This window comes from Sarcophilus harrisii, chromosome 3 (assembly GCF_902635505.1).
Source record: "Sarcophilus harrisii chromosome 3, mSarHar1.11, whole genome shotgun sequence".
NCBI lineage: Eukaryota > Metazoa > Chordata > Mammalia > Dasyuromorphia > Dasyuridae > Sarcophilus > Sarcophilus harrisii.
The window spans coordinates 582,693,187-582,719,091 of NC_045428.1; the positions used below are offsets into that span (position 1 = coordinate 582,693,187).

The 25,905-nt window shown below is 47.4% G+C and overlaps 1 protein-coding gene across 3 annotated transcripts in view; it reads left to right on the plus strand.

Moving 5' to 3' along the window:
• Positions 1-25,905, plus strand: part of MEGF6 (multiple EGF like domains 6) — a 367,229-nt gene that overhangs the window by 317,942 nt on the left and 23,382 nt on the right. For all 3 annotated transcript variants that reach the window (XM_031962976.1, XM_031962977.1, XM_031962978.1), the window contains 13 exons: positions 1,433-1,567; positions 1,715-1,849; positions 13,699-13,824; positions 14,624-14,755; positions 14,872-15,000; positions 16,133-16,264; positions 18,081-18,209; positions 19,879-20,007; positions 20,569-20,697; positions 20,887-21,015; positions 21,875-22,003; positions 24,524-24,655; positions 25,181-25,309. In XM_031962976.1, coding sequence (XP_031818836.1) covers positions 1,433-1,567; positions 1,715-1,849; positions 13,699-13,824; positions 14,624-14,755; positions 14,872-15,000; positions 16,133-16,264; positions 18,081-18,209; positions 19,879-20,007; positions 20,569-20,697; positions 20,887-21,015; positions 21,875-22,003; positions 24,524-24,655; positions 25,181-25,309 — 1,695 coding nt within the window. The remainder of the gene's footprint in view (positions 1-1,432; positions 1,568-1,714; positions 1,850-13,698; positions 13,825-14,623; positions 14,756-14,871; positions 15,001-16,132; positions 16,265-18,080; positions 18,210-19,878; positions 20,008-20,568; positions 20,698-20,886; positions 21,016-21,874; positions 22,004-24,523; positions 24,656-25,180; positions 25,310-25,905) is intronic.

The window sequence follows — 25,905 nt, forward strand, 5'->3', positions numbered from 1 at the left end:
AGTCAGGATCCCTGGGAAGGGCAGGACAGGGCAGGTCTGTTCCCACCAACTAGGTCCAAACTTTACCAGAATAATGATAATAATAGATCACATATATCTATGTTGTTTTAAGACTTAGAGAGTACTTTTCTCACAGTGCCTTGAGCTAGGTAGTATGGGTATTATTTTCCCTAATTTCAAATGAGTATCTCAGTGATTGTGACTGATCCAGGTTCACACCATGCGTAAGAGTCAAAAGCAAGACTTGAATCCAGATCTCCCAATAGGAGGTTGGGTGAATTTGTTGGGTTCTTGTTTGAATTACAGCTTGGACTATCGTAACATTAAGATTCTGGGATTCTGTGAAACTCAAACTGTATCTGCATTTATTATGTTGATTGATGGATTATTATAAGTTAACTGCATTTATTAATCATCTCCTCTATACTAGGACCTGGAAATGGTCCCTACTCTGAAGGACATTACATTCTAATGGGGAAGACATTTAGAATCAGGATTTCTCAATCCAGCAAGCTTTGGCTATGGGTCCAATAATGGACTGCATGTCTGTTGTCCGAGGACCAGCCTAACTAAACAAAGAGGGCTGATCACAAGCTTGGCTGCCCACAGTCCCTTGAAAACCCCTAAGTCACAAGAGGTCACTACCTGGTTAGAGCATCTGTCCTGAAGACTTGCGATATCGGGATATGATTGTGTTGGAGATGTGACATGATCAGACAGGATGATAGGAAGGCGGGGGTGGGGTAAGAACCTGGGTCTCATTTCACTGGAATAGGTGAGGAAATCCTCTGCTCCTGAGGGCTGGCATTTGCTGTTACCTGTTGTGATGATTAGCACTCTGGATACCTTAGAATCAGCCGCAGTCAGGATAAGCAAAAGTCCTTGGTCTTTATTCTTTGTCTTTAGGGGTAGGAGTGAATTGGATGGACACAGGATTTCCATGACCTTCCTTCTTCATCTCCCACCCAGAAGTGACTCTGGCTAGTCTTACTCCACCCCCTAGTCCATCCTACAATTCTCTGTATACACCAATTATTGATCCAGCACAGAATAGTGGGAAGGGCCATTTTCCAAGCATATGCTTATAGAGTATTGCCCAATTGGTAGCTAGCCTTAAGTGCTATCAACTCACAAGATCATCAATGCATCAACTCAAGAGTCTCAGTCCTAGCCACTGAAAGCTAAAATAACATCCTTAGGATCACTCGGGCAATATCTGTCTCTGGCAAGTCTCAAACCCAGCTCTTGTGGCTTCAAGGGCAGCTTTCTATGCACTAGTTGAGGCTTCTGTCAGCTAGGAACATTGTTGTTTAATTTGCTGATGTGTGCTGAGGACAAAGAGTGACTTGGCGTGGGGTGGACCCAAATGAGGAAATAGGGGATGGAGGGAGAATTCCCAGGGGCTTCCTTTCTGATTTCTCTTTGTGGTCAGCATGCCCCAAGTGGGCCTATGGGCCGGGCTGCTCCGAGGAGTGTCGCTGTGTCCAGCGGAATACCCGCGAGTGTGACAAGAAGGATGGCAGCTGCTCGTGTAAGGCGGGCTTCCGGGGCGAGAGGTGCCAGCATGGTGAGTGGCTTGGGTTGGGCAGTGGAGCTGGTGCAGGTAGAGGTCCAAAGCGCCCTCCCTCTTCCGCCCCATTTGACTCACTTCCTTCCTTCTCTCTGTTTTCCCACTGATGATGATGATGATGATGATGATGATGATGATAAAAAGAATGTGACCCCGGCTCCTTCGGCCCTGGCTGTCAGCAGACCTGTGTCTGCCCCCCGGGGGTGGCCTGCAACCCCATGAGTGGCGAGTGCCAGCAACAATGCCCGGAAGGCTACCAGGGACAGAGCTGCGAGCAAGGTAGGGCAGCTGTGGCTGGGAGCAAAGGGGCCCGTGGGGGAACAGGGGGAGAAGAGGCTCCCATTTATCTCGCCCACAGGTATGCGATTCCATCAAATTCAATTCACCAAAGCATTTATTAAATACCTGGTATATACCAGCTCTGAACTGGGCCCTAAGGATAAAGACAGGAGCAGCTTTTGCTCTCAAAATGCTTATATTCTGCTCTGGGGAACAATGTCCATGGATACAGGGAAAAAGGGAAGGGGAAACATTGATTAAGTGCTCCCTGGGTACCAGACACCGTGCACTGAGGATGTAAGTACAGAAAGTGCAAATGGGACAGGTATATACAGAGTGATTTCAGGACCAGCCCTTGGGGTGGGAGCTGGAGAAGGGAAAGCCTCCCTTGGGTGCAGCGCCTGGGCTGTTCTATGGATGCAGAAGTGACATGCAGAGGGACAAATGTGGACATAGGAGGGGAAAGCAGAAAGGAGGCAGATAAATGCTGCTGGGGCTGCCATGTCCTAGTTGCAGAGAGACCCAGGAAGGGTACCAGGCAGACTCCTCCATGATGAGCTGAAGGGCAGGGGCTACAATTTCTCCTCTTGTATCTGGAAAGGAATGGCTAAGGAGCATTCCATGGGAGGAACCAGGGATGGAACCTGTAGTCTAGGCCAAAGCCTAGCTGTGAGTCACAACCCCCATGGGGTCTCATAACAGAATGTGGGGGTTGTGAAAATATAATTTATTATCAGTAAATGTTTGGTTTGGATACCTATTTTATATATCTATTATATACAATACAAATTTCTTAGGCAAAAAGGAGTCGTGAGTGAAAAAAGTTTAAAAAGCCCTGATTGAGGCAACTTTCGGGGCAGAGAACTTCTACCGATTCAGATTAGCACCATTTCTGACCCATTAGTTCTCTAGGACTGGTGAGAGGTTAAGGAAATATCCAGGGACAACTCAAGCCCCAGGGAGTATGGGAAGCAGGCTCTCGAGCCCAGAGGTGACAGCCCAGCCTCCTGCAGTGTTTCCCCCATGACAGAGCCAGAATCAGACTAAAATGGGATTCAGAATTTCTGACAAAATAAAAGAAAATACCATAAAAATGCACTAGAATGTAATGTTAATATGTGGTTTTCTATGTTGATCCACAATCTGCAAGGATCCTTATGTATGATCTAGTATGATCAGCATTTGAGTTTGACAGCCCTACCCACACTGTATGCTCTGGGATCCTGTCTTTCTTTTGTCTTATGTGTAATTACACACACACACACACACACACACACATATATATGCATATATATGTACACACACTAAATATAAATATATACGTATATATGTGTATATATATATAGATAGAGACACGCATATATATATAGATAGATGTACTTCTACTTATACAGACATACATACTCACACACATATAGCTAGATGGCACAGAGAATAGAGTTTGGACCTGGAATCAGGAAGGTGCATCCTTCTGAGTCACAATTTAGCCTCAGACACTACTAGCTGTGTGACTCTGAGCAAGTCACTTTACCGTGTTTGTCTTGGTTTCCTTATCTGCAAAATGAGCTGGAAAAGAAGCAAACCACTCTGGTATCTTTGCCAACAAAACCCCAGATGGAGTCACAGAGAACTGGACATGACTGAAATGACTGAACAAGACCAAAATACTATAGATACAACATGTATAATATATACATACATACAAACATAAGCTATGTGCATATATTGTACATACATATATATACTGTTTATAAATATGTGCAACATTCATAAGTATATTACAATTAAACACATCAGATACTATATAAACAATTATATATTATATACAAACTATACAATACGTTACAAAATATACATGTAACATATAATATGTATACATATATACATATGTGGATATGAATGTATCTATATATCTCAACACAGATTAAATACAAAGTGTCAGGATGGAGAGATTGCTCTGAGGAGCTTGGGAAAGACCTACCGGAGGAGGTTGCATTTGAGCTAAGCTACGCTTGGAAGGAAGTTAGGGGTCCAAAGGCAGAGGGAAGAAGGAAAAGCGTTTGAGAAATGAAGGACCATCGTGGAAGTGGGAGATGGCACCGAAAGAGACATTTACTAAGTGCCTGCTGGGTGCTGGGCGTTATTCCAGGTGGTGGATGGACAGAGAGAGAGCCCAAAGTTAGCCACGCTCTTGAGCTCACACGTGGTGTCCTGGGAAACCAGGAACCACACCCCATTCTCTCATTCCTCATCACTCAGACCACAGTCTGCTAAGGGCAGAACCCAGAATAGATGTGTGTCAGTCAACAAGCATTTATCGATTGATGACGGAAGCCAGTTTTCCTGACTTGCAGACCTACCCCCTCCACCAGGCAGGCAGCTAATCCCCACATTTAGTAACACATCACAATGGAGAGTTGGACCAGTCAAGAGATGTGTGGTTTATGGTTGGCTCTGTCTCGCTGTATCAGAGACCCCAGGCTCATCAGATCCGATGTCCCTCATCCTGTACAGGAGGGAACTGAAGTCCAGAGTGGGAAACAGTGAGCCAGTTTTTAGCAGAACTGGGATTTGAACTCAGATCCTCTCCATTTGGATGCTGCTGTTTATCCCTCAGAGCAGGGTCTCTCTGATGAGCAGATACATAGAGCATCCTTTCCCACAGATTTCTTTGCCTACGTGAGCTTTTCAGCAGTTTTGAATTATCAGAGAGTTAGATGAATAATCCATTCCCCCCCCCCCCCCGGACTTTAGAGAGAAGGGACTATGGGCTTCTAGAATTATTTTTTCATGAAGCCTTCATCCTTCAAAGCTTCTTTCCATCTCATGACTGATAGGAAATACCTAAGTGCTGTCATCGTCAGATAGGGATGGAAAAAGAAAAATCCTAAAAGCCACAACATGAATAAGTCGGAGGCCCCCGCTTGGGCTCAGCCGCGGAGGGTAACCACAGGCAGGTCTACACCCACTCAGCCGGAGACAAATGAGATTCTAATTAGGTTCGTGGTTGTAGCAGGAGATTGGGAACAAGGCAGGAAACAGGGAAGCATTAATATCCAGAAGGCTCTGGAGAGAAACTTTCACCAGCTGGGGCCCCAGATCAAGAGGATGATGGAGAGGGTTGGCCACCCTGCTCAATGCCAAAGCCCAGGGCTTGGCGGTGGGGGCGTCCCTGGGTGCCCCCAACTTCCGTCCCTAGTGAGAGGCAGGATGGATGGGGGCCTTTGTGGCTGTAGGTGGCAGCCCAGCCGGGCTGGAGAAAAGGCCAGAGGAAGATAGCAGCAGGACCCAGTGAAGAGAGGCTAGAGCTGATCCTCTAAATAGGGTGATAGGATCAGAGACTGAGGGTGGGGAGGAAGCCTAAGGGTCATGTGGTTTAGGAACTCTTTGTTTCTTATGTCCTCTATGCCTTGGGCTTTAAACCCCTTCTCAGAATCATGTTTTCAAATGTACCAAATAAAATACATAGAATTATAAAGGAAACCGATTATCTAATAAAAAAAAATCCAACCTGACTTCTGGGACCTGGCATTAAGGAGTCTTAATCTGGTTCAGGACCTTCCTTCAATTTATAGAAGAAAAAACCAAGTGAGATGCTGGGCAAATATTTCTCTAGGAATCACTTTTCTTCTTCATAAATTGATGGAGCATCTAAGGTTCCTGTGAGTTATCCAAGAGAAAATCTCTTGGATAAGTGAGGCTCTTGCTCTCTTATCCAAGAGGAATTTTGTATTTATTTATTTATTTATCCCTTCCTTCTTTTCTTCCTTCCTTCCTTCCTTCTTCCTTCCTTCCTTCTTCCTTCCTTCCTTCCTTCCTTCCTTCCTTCCTTCCTTCCTTCCTTCCTTCCTTCCTTCTTTCCTTCCTTTCTTTCTTCCTTCCTTCTTCCCTCACTCCCTTCCTTCCTTTCTCCTTCTCTTCCTCCTTTTCCTCCTCCCTCCCTCTCTCCTTCACTTCCTTCCTTCCTTCCTTCCTTCCCCCTCTTCATTTTCCTATTTATTTATTTATTCATCTAATTAAACATTTGGGTTTTTTAATTCCTAGTTCTAAACTTTCTCCTTCCTCCAACCCTCTGCAATTTTTCAAGGAACTAAATACCTCAAAAAGTGGCCTTAAATTTGTTTCAACAGTCTCCGTTAAAATTTTAGGCTGCTACCTGCAGACAATTTTAACCCAGGCAAACTCTAGGGAAGCAGGTTGTCGGCACCTGGGTGTTGGAAAGTGAAAATTAAATTTGGAGTCAGATGGCCTACGTTCAAATCCAAGCTCTTGAAGTCTATTTCATAAACTACATAACAGGTACAATAAGTGAATATTAGCAATAAAGACCCGAGTTCGAATTTGATCTCAGACATTTATTGTGTGAACCTGTGCAAGAAACTTGCTAGAGTTATATAGATAGCAGAAGTGGAACATGGACATGGGTCCTTTCACTGAAAATTGATCTTGGAAGAATGTATTTAACCATATTTCTCCCTTTTTCTGAGCTAGCATTTATATTTCTCTAGTATGCAGAGAGTGCCAGATTTGGAGTCAGGATGATTTGAGTTCAAATTCTTTCTCAGATACTTTAATAGCTGTGGGACCCTGGAACATTCAATGTATCTGCCTCATTTTGTTCATTTGTGAAATGGGGAGAATAATAGCACCCACTTTCCTGGTTTGCCATGAGGATGAAATGAGATAATATTCATCAAGTGTGTTTAGTACAGTGCCTGGGATAATATGCTGAATAAATGTTTGTTCCTATTATTTTTGTTTTTGGAGATAATTGGGGTTAAGTGATTTGCCTGAAGTCACACAGCTAAGTAATGCTGAATTTGAACTCAGTTCTTCCTGATGCTCTATCCTCTGAGCCACCTTGCTGTTCCCTTCATTCCTGTTATTAACTATTTCCTTCTATCTTGGATCCCCACTGTTTTCTTATTTCCCTACTCCAGCCAGGCCAGGGCTGCATCTGCAGCAATGTCTCATATGCTGCCTTTCCCCTTGGCTCTGATCAAGACTAAATGGTCCTCTCTCTTCCTTCAAGATTCTGTTTCCTTGCTTGCAAAGGGAGCTCGTGAACAGATCCTTGGAACCACAGATCTGTTAGAGCTGAGAAAGATCTCGGAGCTCATCTAATTGAACCCATATTGATACCCAGCTTACCTGAGGGCAAGTGTGCTTTAAGGACTCTCAGCTAACTAGGGGCAGACCTGGGACTAGATCTCCTACACTGAGCTAAGGATCCTTTCTATTCCATATTCTTCCAGCCAACAGATTTATTCATAATGGCTGCCATGGAGTTTTTCGCCCTAAGAAAGGGCAGTGCCTTAACTTCCTAAAGTCTACCAAACGGTGAGAGTTTCAGGCTTCCCAGGAAACGCATCCAGAGTGTTGTAGTGACTCTTGGGGGAGATGGATTTTTCTCTTGCTCTCATGTGAAGGGCTAACTAAAAGATGAGAGGGAACTGGAGGTAAGGCACTTTTATGAGCCCAGTCTTATGGTTTGTAACTGAAACTGGACCAGGGAAAGGAGTGTTCAAGCTATGGAAAAGACTGATTAGTCTGTTGCTCTCTGAAGCTGACAAGACAATTTTCTGCTTTATTTTCCTTGGCCCCAGAGGACAGAAGCAACAGTAATGGATGGATGTTTCAAAGAGGCAAATTTAAATTTAGACTTGATGTCAGGAAAAACTTCCTAATAGGGAGGGCTTTCCAGGGGAATGGGCTGCCCGGGGAAGTGATGGGTTCGATGTGGGTCTCTGAACAGAGATGGATGACCCTCTTTCAGGGATGCGGTAGAGGGGATTCTTATTCAAGTGTGGGGTAGACTAGGCTACTTCTGGAAACCGCTCCAATCTCAATATTCCAGAATCCGGGGATTCTCTTCCTTGTGCCATCTGGGTCATACGTGGTGCCTTCTCTGTTGGGGTGAGACTGGGCCAGACATCAGCCACAGAGCAAGGCTCCACCCAGAGGCCCACTCTCATTGCCAGTTCCCCATACGCTCCTTTGCCTCTCTAAAATCAACAACATTACCTCTAGGAACCAGAAGGGGAGAGAAAATTTCAATCCCAACTCTTCCCCTGCCATGTTTTTTTCTTTTAGGGCCTAAAATCCCTCAGGAAAGAGTCACAGGAAATTACACAGATATTTTTTATAGAAATGGGGGGTTCTTGCTGTTGTTTGAGTCTGGAAACTATTAGAGACCGTGTGCATCTGCCCCCAATTAGTGGAGACAAGGAATAAAAGGAAAATTCTCTTATGTTGTGATGAAGCAGGGGCCTTTCTCTTCTCCCCGCCTTCCCTCTTTCCTGGGAGGATCCACGTGTGCATACAGTGATGGCCCCATGACAGGATATCAGTAAGACTTTGTCACAAAGCCATCCTCATCCTGGGGCTCTACCCAGCATTGGACAGTAAGGTTCTGTGAGCAGAATGATCTTTTAAGATGGCAGACACGGAGGAGCCAGCGGGCTGAACTTGGATAGAAAGACTTGGATTCAAATTCTGCTCAGTGTTTATTAGTGCGTGATTATGATTAAGTCATTTAACTTCTCCTTAGTTTTTTCTTCTCCAGAAGAGGATATTAATAAGTAGGGTTTCCTACACCTAATAGAAATTTTGTGAGGATCAAATGGGGCATTATATGCAAGGGGCTAATCCTAGAGGTTTAGTGATATTATTGACAATAATAACCACATTACCATGTCACCAATGCTCTTGGGTTAAAGCAGCATACAAACTATCAAAGTCATTCATTTATTCAGCTTTCTTAAGATCTGCACTTAGAATAGTACCTTGCACGTAGTAGGTGGTCAATAAGTGCTACTTGACCAACCACCTGACTCAGGTCTAGAATGAGAAGGGACTTCAGAGACTATCGAGTTTCACTCCTTTTTTTTTTTTTTAACAGGTGAGGAAACTGAGTCCGCAGAAGTGTGCTCAAGGTCACACTTTGGTTTTCAATCTACGCTCTCCCTCTTTAGATTGCCTTGTATTTGCACATAGTAGATGCTTAATAAATGTTACTCTACGACCACGTAACTCAGGGTCTAGAATGAGAAGGGACTATCTAGTTTTACTCTTTTTTTATGGATGAGGAATCTGCTCAAGGTCACACTTTAGTTTTCAATCTAAGGCTCTCCCCCTTTAGATTGCCTTGTATTTGCTTATCCATTTTACTGATAAGAAAACCAAGATGACTAGGCGATGCACTGGGCCTGGTGTTGCTAAGACATGAGTTAAAAATCTTGCCTTAGACATTTACTAGCTGTGTGATCCTAGGCAGGTCATTTAACTTCTGTCTCACTTTTCTCATCTGTCAAGTAAAGATAATAATGGGTCCAACTCTAAGGGTTGTTGTGAGGATAAAACAAGGTGATACGTGCAACACTTTAAAGCTCTTTAGAAATGCTGGCCATTATGATCTCCATTTGATTGAAAGTTCCTTGAGGACAGTTTCTGTCTTTTATCTCTTTTTGTATCCCCAGTGCTTAGCACAGTGACTGGCAATAATGGGCACATCATGTTTACTGATTGATTGAGGTTCATAGAGGTTAAGTATCTTACCCATAATCAGGGAGCAGAAAATGAAATTTGGAGTTATAGAATTTGAGGGTAGAAAACAACCTTGCAAAAGTCATTTAATTTAATACGCTGTCTCTGGGAAGGAACACATCTAAATCATCCCAAAGGGATGATGGGATTGTCAAGAAGTCAAGATGCATTTATTAAGCACCTACTGTATTCCGGGCACTATGCTAAACACCAGAGATAAGAAAAGCAAACAAACCAAAAATTAGATTCCTGGCCTTTGGAGGCTTTCCATTTCTATTGGGGAAGATGTAACTAGGTTCATATGAGATGCATACAAAGTATGTGGATTTGAAGAGAGAGCATCCTGTTATAAGTGATCCTCTGCTGATGTCTCTCCTATTCCCTTTCTCATGTATACAACTGGCCTGGAAGAAAGATTGAGCTGTCTCTAATGTGGTTCAGAAACTGTTAGCTACCAGACCGTAACTCCAGCCTCTGATTCCCTTGTTTTTGAAATTATATATGGTCTTACTCAGCCTAATGGTCAAGTAGCATGAGTGTGTGTGTGTGTGTGTATGTGTAAGAGAGAGAGAGAGAGAGACAGACAGACAGACAGAGACAGAGAAAGGAGAGAGACAGAGAGAAAGCGTGTGTGATGTTGTCTGCAAACCCCTCTGGACCCTTGGTTCAGTGAGTGCAAGGACAGAAGTCCGACTTTGGCTAAGTGAGCCCCTGCTCATGGTGTTCCAAATTAAGAAGTGTTGGGAGTCCCATGAGTTTTTAGACCCATTTCCAAGGCAGAGCTGTTTGCATAAGCCTCAGATAAACATGCTGGGCCACATGATTTCCCAGGCCCTGCCAAACACTCTAAAGTTTGCCCTTCACTCATTATGAGTCAGTTGGACCAGCGGGATCCAGTTTCCATTCTTAGCCCCGGCTGCTTAGACTTTAAAATCAGTAGTGGTTTTGTGTTTCCCCTCAGCTGCTGGAATGCAAAGGGCTGGGAGGCTTTGCCATCGTTAGGCCTCTCTCTAGACAAACAATTCCGGAGCCGGGGAGAGCTTATCCTCATCTCCCGGCAGAGGCTCGGTCATTTTTCTTCCAGGAGGAGCCAGAGAGGACTTACTTGCCAGGGACTGTGGGCACATGGGAGAGGCTTGCCACTTCTCCCTTGGCTTCTGGCCCTTGAACACTATTCTGGGCTATCTAACGTTTGAAGTCCGTGTAGTCCATTGGGATGAAAGGACTGAAGCTGGATTGTTGTGGGCAAGGCACGCCAGAGGCATGAGGCAATGTGTTTGGACAGCAGGGAATTTCCCTGTGGATCATGAGCTGGGGGCTTTCTTTTCATAGCTTAGCTGAGGAAAAAGCTCTGGTTCCCAGGTGTCTCAAAAGACTTCAAAATGATGGAGAAATGAAATGAGATTCATCGTAACTCTGGGGAGCTGGTTTGTTCATTCTACAAACATTTAAGAAATATCTTTTAAAACTATCTAGACTTGTCTTAAGTGCCAGAGATACAAGACTCTTCTGTTGGGGAAAAACCATTTCACACAGATAAGTAAATCCAATATATAGACAATATAATAGGTGATGGGAGAGAATAATAGCAAATAGGGGCGTTAGAAAAGACCCGATCTAAGAAGCAGCAAAGGAGCTGTGCCTTGAAGGGATTTGGGGTTTCTGAGAGGTGGAGGTGAGAAAATAGTGCATATTAGACATTAGAGACCACCAGCCATAAGGACATAGTAATAGGAAATGAACTGTCACGTGTGAGGAATAGCTAGAGGCTAATAAATGGAAGGAAGTACTGAATGATATAAATCAAGAAGGCAGATTACAGAGCACTTCACATATCTAAGGGGAGTTTGGATTTGTCCCAAAGGCCAGAGGCCAATGGAGTTTCTTGAATTTGTGAGTAATGCATCCATACCTGGGCCTTAGGCCTATCATTGGCAGGAACCTGAGGACACATTAGGCAGGGGAGATGCAGGGAGAACTGTTGGAAGACTCTCAGAAATAGTCTAAATGAGAGGTGATGAATGCTTAATCTAGTGTGGTAGCTGTGGCAGTGTGTGGAGAGAAAGAAATTATTTCTAGAGGAGTTTTGGAAGTAGAAACAAGACTTGGGAACTTATTGGCTGTAAGGGGAGCAGGGTAAAGGAGAGGAAGCTGGGTTAGTGCCTGAAAGAATGGCAATGTCTCAATCCTAGTTATGGTTCAGGGAGTTCCAGATGTAGCCAGTAAGCATTTGCACTTGACTGCATAGATGTCAGACTCGCCTCATGAGTCAAGTCAACAAGGATTTCCTGGGAACCAACTTGGTTCCCAGTGCATAGTAGAAAGGACGTTGGACCATGAGTCTGGAAACTTGAGTTCCATTTCTGTCTCTGACACCAACCAGGTGAGCATGAGTATGCTATTTAGGCTTCTTGAGCCTCAGTTTCCTCATCTGCAAGATGAAAGGATTGAACTAGATTACCTCAAAGGTTCTTTCTAGAACCAACATTCTATGATCACCTTCCCACAAAAGATGCTAGTTCTTGTCTCTCTGGACATAGCTGGTCCCTAATAAATAAGGCCTTTAGAAGGTGAATTATTTAGTGATGATTCCTTTCCCCCTTTCCTTGACTTGTTTTCCTAAGCCCCAAGGTATATGGACACTCAAATCTCACCAAAAATCATGACCTTTCCTCTCATATGGAGACCAAAATCTGGACATAAGTGACTGACTTCCTGACATTATCGTTGTCTGTCTCTGCTTCCATTCCTCCTACTTGGAGGACAAGGACATCCAGAGGTATCTTAAGACCCCAGGTCTTCTACAAATAGTGAGAGAAAGGTAGTGTGTTTTGGAATAAGAAGCTTCCACAGAGCGATGTGCAGAAGATCTGGCTAAAAGACCATATATTTGTCCACTAATGTGAGTTCCTTCACTTCCTTTGTGCCTCCTTCCAAAAAGAACCCTTCAAAAGTGTGGCAGAAAAGATAAAAAACTCTGCCTTCTATACCCATTCTACTAGTTCAAAACAAGCCCTTTGGTAGGAAGGAGGAAAATGTCTCCCCATCCATTTAGTTCTTTTGTTGAGATCCTTATATTAAATCTACTAGCCACTCTCTTTGAGGATACGGGGCAGTTGAATGGAACATGTGGTCCCTAATATATAAGGTCTTTAGAAGGTGAATTATTTAATGATGATTCCTTTCCCCCTTTCCTTGACTTGTTTTCCTAAGCCCCAACGTATATGGACACTCAAATCTCACCAAAAATCATGACCTTCCCTCTCATATGGAGACCAAAATCTCTCTGGGAAATGAATACCCAGTACCATAGAGAACAAATTGAGAATACATGGAGGACTTCTTAATTATCAGAGACCAAAAGGGTGGAGTCAACCAAGTAGGTCTGGCTCTCAGCCTTAGATTTCTCCCATGCGGTTTCTTTCCTAGGGAGCTATCCAGGGTGCTGGACAGAGCCTTCAATATCTGCGCTTAATCAACTTTAACCTCTTAACTTTGATAACCTCTGACTTTAGACACTTAACCTTGACCCCTGTCTGTCCATCCTTGGTGCTGCTTTATTTTGCAATCTATAAGAGATCATATCCCAGGGCTGGTTCTTAATAGAACTTTCAGAATTGGAGGGTCTACTCTGTATTGGATCATAGAATGGGAGAGCTTTGTAACAGTTAAAATAGAAAGAGTAATAAGTATCTTAGTCTGTCACTTTCTATCTGAGTATCTGGACTAATCCCACTTGGTCTCTTTGGGCCTTATTTATACCTTGGGGTATTGATCTAGGCCAGGACTTCTTAAGCTTTTCCCACTCCTTTTGCCTAAGAAATTTTTACACAATCCTGGGTATACAAATCAAACATTTACTGATGATGAATAATTCATTATTCTGTGACCCCTACATTTAATATAACATATAAATAACATAATATAATATGCATATAATCTGTCACATATTATAATTCTGTGACCCCTACATTTAATATAATATATAAATAACATAATATAATATACACATAATCTGTCACAGATAATAATTCTGTAACCTTTACATGTAGTATAACATATAAATAACATAATATAATATACATATAATCTGTCACAGATTATAATTCTGTGACCCTCTACATTTGGTTATGTGACATGGGGTTGCGATTCAGAGTTTAAGAGGCATTTAAGTTTGTAGATCACCTCTCAGGTCACTTCTATTTCTAATTCTAGAATACAAGATCCTAAAATGTATCCGGGAGGACCTGGGAGACCCTTTTCAGGTCCTGATTAGCCTTTTGCTTTTTGTTTCCATCCCGCAGAATGTCCCCCAGGAAAATTTGGCAGTAATTGTTTTGGATCCTGTTCCTGTGGAGGGGCCCCCTGTGATCGGTTCACGGGACAGTGTTTGTGTCCTGCAGGGAGGACTGGGGATGGATGCAGCAAAGGTGAGAGACTGGGCGGGAGCAATGTCACCTTTCCTCTCTGCCATTCTGAGGGAATGTTCTGGGGGGAGCGGGTGATATATAACTGTATTGGCATATCTAGCTGAAAGAATATTGGACCTGGAGTCTGATGGATTTCAGATCCCACAGCTGATACCCACTGGTTGTGTGTCTCTGGACAAGTCATTTAATTTCTGAGTGAACTAGGAAACTCCCTAGAATCATAAAGTGCAGCAAAGGTATGACCTGAATTAGCGAGGGAAATTTTCTCATCCAGGAGATTTTTGCATCAGTGAAATCATAGGTCGAAGCTAGTCCCTATCCTTATGATCACTGATATCATCAAAATTATGATCATTATTTTTATCCCTTTATGGTAAATCACTTTAATGAGTGGTTATTATATTATTAATATATTAGTGTATATTATCAGATTAACACATCAGTGGATCCGGTGATATAACACAAATAATTATATATTATATTATTCTCTTTACAGTAGACTGCCTTTCTGAGTGGTTTCCAGTTTACTTGAGTGATATGTTGCTTATACACACATATGAACACATAGACACATATGCACAGATATACAGATCCCCAAGTGTGCCCCCCAGCTTCTGCCCAAACAAACCCACAGCAGATCCTGTAGAGGCCAGACCCCCCTTCCCATGTTTAGTATCAAATTAGCTGCCCCAAGAGCTAGTGTTTCCAGCCCTTCCAAAGTACCTGCTACCTGTGTGAATTAAAAAAGAAAGTCTGTGTACATTCTGACTCCTCTTTGCTGGGCTGGGTCGGGGTTTAGATTGCCCTGATGGGCGCTGGGGTCCTGGCTGCCAGGAGATCTGCCCTGCCTGTGACAATAGTGTTGGCTGTGACCCAGTGACCGGAGCCTGCCTGTGCCTCCCTGGATATACCGGCAGCCATTGCCAGGACCGTGAGTGCCCCCCCTACTTGTCCCCATTGGGAGATTGATCAGAGATACGTGGCCCAGACACCCAGAGGGCCCGGCTCCTGGGGCAGTGGCTCACTGCATGCCTCTCTCCTTGACAGTGTGCCCAGCGGGCTCCTTTGGGCAGGGCTGCCAGCTCCGGTGCTCCTGTGGGAATGATGGGCACTGCCACCCTGTGACTGGGCGCTGTAGCTGTGCCCCTGGATGGACCGGTATCAACTGCAGAAGAGGTGGGTAGCACAATCGGGGCATATCAAAGCTGTGCCTGGAAAGGGGGAGTCCTTCAGCTTCTACTCAGTTACCTCTCCATTTCCCTGCTTCTGGGCTCTGCTCCTTGCTAGGGCTCAACGTTTCCATCTGGGAAATGAGGCTCTGACATTCTCTGTTCTGAGCCCCTCACAGTTCTTGTATTCTATGTTCTAGGTTCTTTCTCCCCATTCTAGCCCCCCTGCCCAGCACTGATATTCTCTATTTTATGTTCGCAGATCCTTTTTGCCTTGAACATTTTATGATCCTGTGTATCTCAGACTTTTCTATGTTCTGAGGTCCCTTTCATTTTATATGAAATATAAAATTATATTATATTATGTTATATTATAAAGTCCTCCAAAAATCTAACATCATATCCTAAAATACCTTCCCACTTCAAACTTTTGTGGTCTGATGTGCTTTCTAGCTCTGATATTTTGTTCTGTGGTCTCTCCCAGTTCTGACTTCTCTGCCCCTAATGTCTTTCCCAGCTCTGACATCCCTGTTCTAGGTTCCTTTCTAGCTTTGATATTTTCTGTCTCCACAGTCCAGCTCTGACATCCTGTGTTCTAGATTCCTTCCTAGCTCTCATATTCTCTGTCCCTAAGGACCCTCCCAGATTGGACACTTTCTGTCCATAAGGTCCTTCCTAGCTCTTACATTCTCTATTAGATCCTTCCCAGATCTGACATCCCATGTTCTAAGTTCCTTCTCAGCTCTGACATCCCATGTTCTAGATTCCTTCCTAGCTCTGACATTTTCTGTCTCTAAGGTCCTTTCCAACTCTGAATCTCATGTTCTAGGTTCCTTCCTAGTTCTCACATTCTCTGTCCCTAAGGACCCTCCCAGAGCTGACATTTTCTTCTGCTCTTTGGGGATGCTTAAGATTGGTTTCTTGGAGTAGAGATAAAGGGGAGGACCCCTGCCCACTACCATCCAAGCTTGCTCTCTGGATCTTTTCCCCCATTGTCCCCTCTTTGCTTCCTGTCCCTCATGTCTCGGTTCCCTTCTACCACCTAGACAGTGTGTCCCCAGGCTCCTTCTGTCACTAGCCATCTCTGCTGGGAGCAGGGCCTTCCTGGGGCAGATTAGTGACTCGAGGCTTACTTTCAGCTTGTGACATGGGTCGCTGGGGCCCGGACTGCAGGCACTTCTGCAACTGTAGCTACAACCACGGGAGCTGTGATCCAGTGAGTGGGCAGTGTGTCTGTGAAGCCGGCTACACTGGCCTGCGCTGTGACCAGAGTGAGTAGCACCATATTTGGGGGGGAAGCTCCTGACCTGGAGAGCAGTTTCCCATTGGGGAGGGGGGGTCTCAGGGGTTTCAGTGACTCCCCAGGTATCTCTCTCATGGGTTCCTTCCTTCTGTCCCTGTCTTCTCCGGCCCATTCCCCAGAATTGGGCTGAATTTGCTGATTTCCAGTGGGCTGAGTGAGATCTTTGAACTCTGAGTTCCTCTAGACCAGTGTTTGGGAATGGGAGGGGTGAACCTCATGGCCTCTCTGCTTCTGTTCCCATCATTAAAACAGAGAACAGTTCGACAAAATATTATCTTACTAAAGAGAGAGTTTTATTTTTTATAAGATTAATTTTAAAGTTAATTTTATTAATTTAACTTTTTACAAGATTAATAGATTTAGATCTAAAAGGGGTCTCTAAAGTCATTTAGTCCAAACTTTTGTATCACCCCAGAGGAAACTGAGATTGGAAGAGGTTAAGTGCCTTGTCCAAAGTCACACCAGTAGTAGGCAGCAGGGGCAGGTTTTGAAGCCAGATTCCCACTCTAGAGTCAGTACCCTTTCCCCTGCACCAGACTTTATTTTGTCTTGAGTCAGAAGATGCTCTGAACATGTAACAAGGGACATATTACAGGGAAAAGGTGGCTGGTTCAAATTCCTATTTTGCTCATTTATCAGTGAGACTTTAGGCAAGTCATGTACCTTCATCTTCGGTTAGGTGAGGGCATTGGGCCGGCTGAACCCTGAAGCCCTTTGAGTTGTAAATGGATGATGAGGACCCATCTGGCGCTTAGCTTAGTCACTGGAACAAGGTAACCTTGGCCAAAAGTGGGCCCAGATGGTGGAGTCTCTCCTCGCCTACTCTAACTCCTTCCCCATTGCTCATGACTCTGAACCCAGGTTTTGTCCAAACCCAGCCTGTAGGTACTTTGGGAGACCAGTGAGCTCTCCCTTTGTCTCTGGAAAATCTTTGGCTTTAAAGAACCTTATTTCCCCACTAATGCATTATTGGTGAAGTTGTGAAATGATCCAACCATTCTGGAGAGCAATCTGGAACTGTGCCCAAAGGGCTGTCAAACTGGGTTACCATTTGACCCTGAAGTGCCATTGCTGGGTCTGATCCCAAAGAATCATAAAGGAAGGAAAAGGACCCACACGTGCAAAAATGTTTCTGGCAGCTCTTTTTGTGGTAGCAAAGAACTAGAAAATGAGAAGATGCCCATCAATTACAGAATGGCTGAACAAGTTGTGATATATGAAGGCAATGGAATATTATTGTTCTATAAAAAATGGTGAACAAGCTGATTTTAGAAATGCCTGGAAAGATTTCCATGAACTGATGCTGAGAGAAACAAGCAGAACCAGGAATACATTGTACACAGTAACAGCAAGATGTGCAATGATCAACTGTGAAAGACTTGGTTCTTCTCAGTGGTTTGAGATCCAAAGCAATCCCAATAGACTTTGGACAGAAAATGCCATCTGAATCCAGAAAAAAAGAACTATTGAATGTAAATCAGTGAACATGTTATGTTTATTTCTTTTTCCCGTTTTTTTTTCAATCTTCCCTTTTGCTCTGATTTTTCTTTCTCAACATGATTCATAAAGCAATAGGTATTAAAAACAAATAAATTTAGTAGGAAAAGAACCGGATTTCCCAAGCAACAGTCAGTGCTCAGCCCACCAGAAACAGGCAGATGGGTGCTGATTTTAGAGCTTGTCTCTGCATCTCCTCTCAGAGAAGGGAAGGAGGTAGACCTGGGAGATAAGGGTGGACAAAGGGAATCCACTTTGGCTTTAACCCGGTTGTCCGCATGTGTCAGAGTGTCCTCAGGGCTGGTTTGGACTGAGCTGCAGTCGCCGGTGCCAGTGTGACAACGGAGCGGCCTGTGACCACGTCAGTGGGGCCTGTACCTGCGGGGCCGGTTGGAGGGGAACCTTCTGCGAGCGGGGTGAGTTCAGACACCGCACGTGCCCGGGGAGCTGAGTCCTAGCCCAGGTGTCCAGAGGGGTCCAGCTCTGGAAACGGGAGCACTCTCGGGCGAGATCCCCTCTTCCAGGGGTAATGCAAGGGGGTAACTTCTCAGCCACTTAGGGCTACTTAAAAGGTAAATGAGTTACCAAAGGCCACACAGCCAGGATACGGTGGAAGGGGAGGAACTCCTGGATACCAGCTTGACTCAGTCTTCATGGAGAAGTAGATGAGAGAAGCGAGAAGCCCAGGGAGAGGAGGGGGGCAGAGATGGCTGAATGCACTCACTTCCCCAGCCTTTCTCTCCTTACAGCAGATAATAATAATAATAACGCATTTCTCTAATGCTTTGGGAAGCCCGCAAGCCCTTAGAACAAAGATCTCAGACGTAATTTCATGCAGGATGAAATAATCCCACTTCTGGCCCTCTTTACCCCATGTGGGATGGGCAGGAGGGAGGGAGGGAGAGAAGGATGGTCACAAGTAGGCCCCATGGAGCTTAAGCGGGTTAGGAATCTTGGAGGAAAAAACACCCGTGTTTTCAGTTCTCGGTTTGCCAAAAGCAATGTGTTCTTGGGCAGGAGAACATCCCAGTTCCTTTCCTGGCCTGGCCCTGGGGCAGGGGAATGGGCCCCCTGCCTCAGCCCGCCAGAGAGGGAGGGGGAGCGCTGCCAGAGTGAGGAAGCCATCCAGACTGCAGTTCACAAGTTGGTGCTTTGCTCCCTTAGGGCTTTGGCTGGGGATAACTTACCCTCCTGCCAGTCCTCCTGGCATCTGTCAGTCCCTCGAGCCTCCGGGGCCTGCCATAAGTAGATACCTAGAGAGGAGTCAGGGGAAAAGAGATGGCTTTTATCCCTGGAGGAGACACCCAGAGCCTCTACTAGGGTCACAGGATGCCCCCAGACCCCTAATCCTTCTGAGCTGCAGGAAGCTTCATCCAGGAAGAGCAGAATGTTGAGTCTCTAAGGGACTCTGCTTCTGAGTCTGCTTTTCTCCCTTTTTGCTGGATCCTTTTCCTGCTGTCTCTTTCCTGTATCATTGAGACATCATTTTGGGGACTCCTGTGGGGTCTGGTTCAGAAGAGGAGGGGCTGTTCTAAGCAAACCTCCATCTTGTCAGGGGGATAGGAGTGGGGACTGCAGCAGACTTTCCCCTCACACCCATGGAAACCAAGTCACTGAGAAGAACCTGCTTGTGGCATAGTGGGTGAAGGAGGAAGGCTTGGGGACTGACCAGGGTGCAGTCAGGAGGGAGTTTGTCTGCCTGGGGAGGCAGGGAGGAAGGGAAGAGGCCAGGGCTTGACTAATCCCAGCTGGTAGAAGCTAATCTAAGAGTATAAAAATTAGATTTAAAGCTAAGAAACCATTTAGTCCAGCACTTGGATTTTATATGTGAGCAGACTGGGGACAAGAGTGGCAGGGTACCGTGCCCTAGGTCAGGAGATCACGGAGATTGTCCGGTCCCTTGATTTCACAGACAGGCAAATTGAGGCTCAGTAAGGAAAAGTCCCTAGCCCAAAGTCTCAGATTGGAATTGAAGCTCCCTGGGTCTTGGAGCACTCCCACAGAGCCCTCCCTCCCAGTCGGCCCAGGGGAAAGCATGAGGGCAGGGTCTCCTTCCTCACTGCTCAGTGACTGGGTCCCCCACAGAATGCCCTGCTGGCTTTTTTGGCCTGGAGTGCCGGGACACCTGCCAGTGTGCCAACGGGGCCCCCTGTGATCATGTGAATGGCAGCTGCCTGTGCCCTGCCGGCTGGATCGGCCCCAGCTGCAACCAGAGTGAGTCACTGCCCCTTGGGCTTATGGGGGATGGGGAGGACTGAGTAGGTCATGTCCGATGCTTTTCCTTTGGTTCTCTGAGCCCCTGTGTCCCCCACACACTGGAGGGCCTGCAGAGAGGGGAGGGAAATGGCAGGAGGAGCCGGCCCAGAGCTAAAATGCTGGCTCAGTGTGCCCGCCAGCTGGGTGATAGAGACGCAGCCTCAGTTTCCCTTGTGTTGTCCTGTCTGTGGGGTACGTGGTGTGGACCTCCCCGAAAGCAGAACCTGCTTCCTTTGTCTTTTTAATCCCCAGCACCCGGCAGAGTGCCTGGCACATAGGATTGTTTAAGAAATGCTGTTTGAATTATTTGGAGTTGGATCTAGAAAGAAGGGAGGGTTTCAAACAGATGGAGACGGTCTGATGGGAATGGCCCAAGCAAATGTGGCTTCCCCCAGCTCCCTTCCCGGGGCCCTGCTTCTTGCTCCCTCTGCCCCTTTTCCTTTCCCCCCTCCCCTCCCTGGGGACTTCTAGCTCCCAGTCTTGCCTGATTGGCACCCAGGTCTGCTTCTCTCCCTGCAGCCTGCCCCGCTCACACCTATGGGGACAATTGCAGCCTGGCCTGCAGCTGCTTCCATGGGGCCTCCTGTGACCCAGTCAGCGGGCAGTGCCTGTGTGCCCCTGGCTGGATGGGGCCCACCTGCCAACAAGGTAAATCCTGGGTCCCGAGCTGTTGCTGTTCCCTGGGTCCTGGGAGGAGGGAGACAAGGCAGCTGCCTTCCTCTACGTACAGGGGAAGTTCTTCCATTCTAATCTTCCCCCTTCTGCCTTGTTTTCCCACCTGCCCTTTGGAGGGCCAGTGCCAGCCTCTCCACGAGGTTCTCTCTGCTTGTCCTCCAGCTTGTCCGGTGGGTCTCTATGGAGCGAATTGCCACCAGCATTGCCTTTGTCGGAACGGCGGGACCTGTGACCCCGTCTCAGGCCATTGCTCGTGTCCAGAGGGGTGGATTGGTCTGGCCTGTGAGCAAGGTGAGCTTGAAGGAAATGGGCCAGAGGGGGGGATGGAGGTAACATCCAGTTATTGCCAGGAATCAGGTTGGCCGAGGGTCAAAGGTAATGTCCTGTCATTGCTAGGATCAGGTTGCCCAGGGGTCAAAGGTGATGTCCTGTCATTGCTAGGATCAGGTTGGCTAGGGGGCCGAAGGGGATGCTCATGTATTGCTGGGCATTAGGCTGACCAGAAGGCAGATGGGGATAGTCCTGAACATCAGCAGGGACAGGTCTGGGGTCTCAGAGGCCATCCCTCCCCACCCTATCCCCCATTCTGTAGGTAGAGAAAATGAGTCTCAAAGAGACGGAGGCCACACAGGGAGTAAATAGCCATTGGGGGTCCTGGCAAAATCAGGAAAGGGGAGGGGAGAGAGGAGGTGGGGGCGGAGAGGGGCCATGGCAGCGACCTGGCCAAGGCTCCACGCCCATCTCTGTGAGACACGTAGAATTCAGAGCTGGAGGTCTCCCCATCCAATCTTCTCTTTGGACATTGAGAACCCAAAACCCAAAGAGAAGGACTGTGCTTTAAACCCGGGTGCCCTGTCTCCAAAACCCTTTCTTTTCCATCTCTGCCATTAGACGTTAGCTTCCTTTCCCCTGAGCAGGAGTCTGCCAACCAAACCTGCCCCTCCCGGGATGCCCGGGGCCCAGAGCTTTTGCTGGGTTCTGCCGTGGTTCCCAGTGTGACCCTCCCCCCCCCCACCTTTCTCTGGGTTAGTTTTCTAACAAATGGAATCGGGAATCTACGGCCCTGCCGCCCTCCTGTCCAGCTGGAAGCAGGAGCAGCCCCCGGGGGCTCCCTCCCTGGGAATTCTCTTACTGTTCTTGGCTTCCCCAGAATGCCTCCCGGGGAAGTTCGGAGCTGACTGCCGGCAGAGCTGTGACTGCCTGAATGGGGGCCACTGTGACCGGCGCACGGGGGAGTGCATCTGCTGGGCTGGTTGGACTGGAGACAGATGTCAGGACCGTAAGTGACCATTGCCCAGACACGGGCCAGGGGTCAGACACGCCATTCCCAGAAAAGCATATGCACAAACACAAATGGGTACACTTATAACATACAAGTGAACATAGACACACGGATGAATTTTCTATTCAGTTCAGTAAATATTAGGCGACTACTGTATGCCAAGTACTGGGGATACCCAAAGAAGGCAAAAGCTATCCCTGTCCTCAAGGAGCTTACAGTCTAACAGATGCACATGTACACGGGTGGGCAACAAGCAGTTATGTAGCACCTACTGTGTACCAAGCATTGTGCTAGGTTTGAGGGATGGAAATGCAATTATTGAAACAGCCCCTACCCAAAGGAGCTTACATTCCAATGGAGTAGGGGGGGACACAATAAGACATTTATACAGAATGCATAAAAGAGATGATAAATACCAGGTAGTTAGAGAGGGAGGGCACTGGCACTCAAGGGAATAAAGAAAAGCTTCGTGTCCAAGTGGGCTTGAGCCAGACACACAGACATCACAGGAGGCTGGGCTCTTGAAGGAGGAGAAGGATTCTCTGAAGCCATGGTAAGGAAGAAACATATTCCAGGTACGGGGAATGGTTAGTGCAAAGGTGTGGAGATGGGAAATGAAGGATTGTGTGTGAAGAACAGAGAGAACACCAGGTTGACCAAAGCAGAAAGGGCTTGAGGGGGAGGCATGTGCAGTGAATCTGCAGGGAGCCAGACCTCGAAAACTGAAAAGGGGAGGTTATTATTACCAGTTATTTCACTAATGACTTATATTTATAAGAATTTAATCATTTGAATTTAGATGCATCAAAAGCCATGAATATCAAGTTAGAGGAATGCTGGGCAGATGCTGCCTAGTCCAAACCCCTCCTTTTACAGACAAGAGAAACTGAGGCCTAAGGAGGTGACTGCTCAGGTAGCAAGCAACATCAGAGAGGGATTACCAACTGGGGTCGGTGCTCTTTCCCCTTTGCCACACTGCATACATACATGGATGCAAACATGCATGCACACAGTCACATAAGTTAGGAAGGAAGGAAGGAAAAGAAGGAACCGAGAGATGGAAAAGAAGGAGAGAGGAAAGAGGAAGAGAAGGAAGGAGGGAAGGAAGGATGAAAATGAGGGAAGGAGAAAGGGAAGGAAAGAAGGAAGGATGGAGGAAGAAAAAGAGAAAAAGAAAAGAAGAAAAAAGGAGGGAAAGAAAGAAAGGAAGAAAGAGAGGAGAAAAAAGAGGAAGGAAGGAAAAGGAGAGGAAGAAAGAAACATGAAAAGGAGGGAGAGGGAATGAAGGAAAGGAAAGAAAAGAAGAGGTAAAGAAGGAAGAGAATAGAAGAAGGAAGGAAAAGGGAGGGAGGGAAAGAGAAAGGGAGAGAGAAGGAAGGAAAGAAGGAAGAAGGGAAGGAAGGAAGAGAGGAGAGAGAGACAAAGAAGTATTAAGTGCTTCCTACATGCTGTGCACTGTGCTAAGTGCTTTACAATCATTATCCCAACAGCCTTGGGAGGGAGGTGCTAATAGTTTTACAGAACAGGAACCTCTGGCAAACAATCAAGTGACTTCCCCAGGCTTGCCCAGCCAAGGAGTGCCTGAGGCTGAACTTGAACTCGGGTCCTCCTGACCAGCCCCTGCAGATACAAGCCGGGCATCAGGTGGCCCTGGACACTGTCCCTGAGAGCCCAACAAAGGCACAGACCATACTCCCACCTCAGAGCTTCTATCCGAGCCACGGGAGGCACAGGCCGGCACACACTGGCAGGGACTGCAGACCTGCCCCCGCCTGGGGGCATCTGTCTCCTCCTGCAGCCCCTGCCCCCCTGGCATCTTTGCTGTGGATGCAGGGGGTCCGTGCCTAGGCCAGGGCTTCCTCCCCCTCTCCCAGCTCAGAGGAAACCTCTCCTGGAGCCCCGGCCCGTCCCTCCGGCTGTTATTGCCCCACTTGCTGGTGTCTTGGTCCCTGGCCTGGACCAGCTTCCTGCAGGGCCTTAGGTGGAGGCCTTTTGGCTTGGCCCGGGGACACAGGTATGGGAAGCCAGCGGTGAGCACTTCCTCTGGGCCAGAGTGAGGGTGAGGAGGCCGGAGCCCTTCTGCTGCCTCCCCTGCCCTGGGGCTCCTCCTGAGACTGGTCGGGCCCAGCCCACACAGGGAAGGCCGGGTCTCAGGGTCAGGAGGGCCTGTTTGGGCTGTGCTGAGGCTTGGGAAAGGTCAGAAGCCAAAGATGGCAGGCTTCAGCCTCCAACGCTGAGCCCCCTGGTGGGGGAAGCAGGTGAGGGCCACTGGAGGCCTGGCCGGGCCCCCTGCCCTGACTTCAGCCTGGGCTCCCCAAGCCTGGCCTGCTGGCTCTGGCTCAGTGACCATGCCCCAGACAGAACCCTGACCCACTGCCACAGAAAGCCGGGAGCTTGTGCCTTCTGCCAGAGCAAGGTCTGGGTTGGTCCAGGAGACCCTGGAAGCAGAGAGGCCCCGCCATCCCCCCTTCTCCCCTTGCCTCCCCCCACACCCCTTGTCCATCTGCTTTGCTCCAGCCTGTCCGGAGGGCACGTTCGGCCTGCATTGTGCCCAGCGGTGTGACTGTCGGCCTGGGGTGCCCGCCTGCCACGCCGTCACGGGCACCTGCCTCTGCCCCCCGGGCTGGCGGGGCCAGCGCTGTGAGAAAGGTGAGAGGCTGGGGACCAAGTGGGGTGCCTCCTTCCCGTTATTCCCTGCCCCAGTCCTCCTTCATTCCCTCTCTCCTCTTGGTCCTTCCCCTTTCCTCCTCTCTTCCTTTCTCTGTGCAGCCTTTGCTTCCCTCCTCCTCCTCTCCTTCCAGATCATGAGTCCTGGAGTTGCAGAACCCCCAGTCTGGGTCCCCAGTGCCTTCACTGACTGTGCCTTAGTACTCTTGGGCCTTAGTTTCCTTGTCTGTAGAAAACTTACAATGAGAACCATTTCTCCCCTTTCTCTCTTTCCCTCATCCCAAATTCATCCTCTCCTTTGTCTTTCCTTCTCCCCCAAACTTTAGACGTACCTGGAAGGGAAAAGTGTGGGGCCTTTGGGCTAGGAACCCCACTGCCCACACCTCCATTTACCGTGCTGGGGAGTCCTCGGTCCGTCGGCTCTGTCCCGCCCCTCCTTGTCCCCCCTCCCAACCCTGCGTGGCTCCCCCCCCCCAGAGGCTCTCAGTCCTGCCCTGCTCTCTGCAGTCTGCCTGCCAGGCTGGTTTGGAAAGGCCTGTGCCCAGCGCTGCTCCTGCGCCCCCGGCGTCTCCTGTAACCACGTCACCGGCGAGTGTGGCTGTCCCCTTGGATTCACCGGCCTCGGCTGTGAGCAAGGTGAGCCCCGGGGCCGGGGGGACTTCCGGGCCCATCCCCTCCCTTTACAAAGGAGACAAATCCGGCCACTTGTCCGGAGTCCCCCAGCAGCGAATGGCTCAGCAATCCCCCAAGCCCTTCTCTACTGTATCACACGACTTCTTGCTATAAAGAGGTTCTGAGCTGTCGACAGACACCTGCTTTTCTATTTGTACGTTTTTGTCCTTAGTTCTGAGGGAACCCAGAAATGGCTTCCCTGCTTTCCGGAGTTAAATCCCTTTTCATTCCCATATTTTGTTGAGACAAAATTGTCTCAATTGTTGCTGTCGGTCATTCACTTAGTCGCCTTTGCCTTTTTGTGACCCACGGACCCTGGTGCTCCCCTCTCCCCATGTCTGTCCCAGCTCACGCTCGTTGCTTTCAGACATCCTCTGTCCATCTCATCCCTGGCCATTCCCCTCTCCTTCTGCCTGCCGCCTTTCCCTGCATCAGTCTCTCTCACACTATTGTGACAGCCGCCACCTTGTCCCTCTGCCTTTGGTTGTCTCCAATCCCTCCCCCATCACTCCGTTTTCTCCTCTGCTGAACGACATTTTGTTATGTTCCTTAAAGTAAGA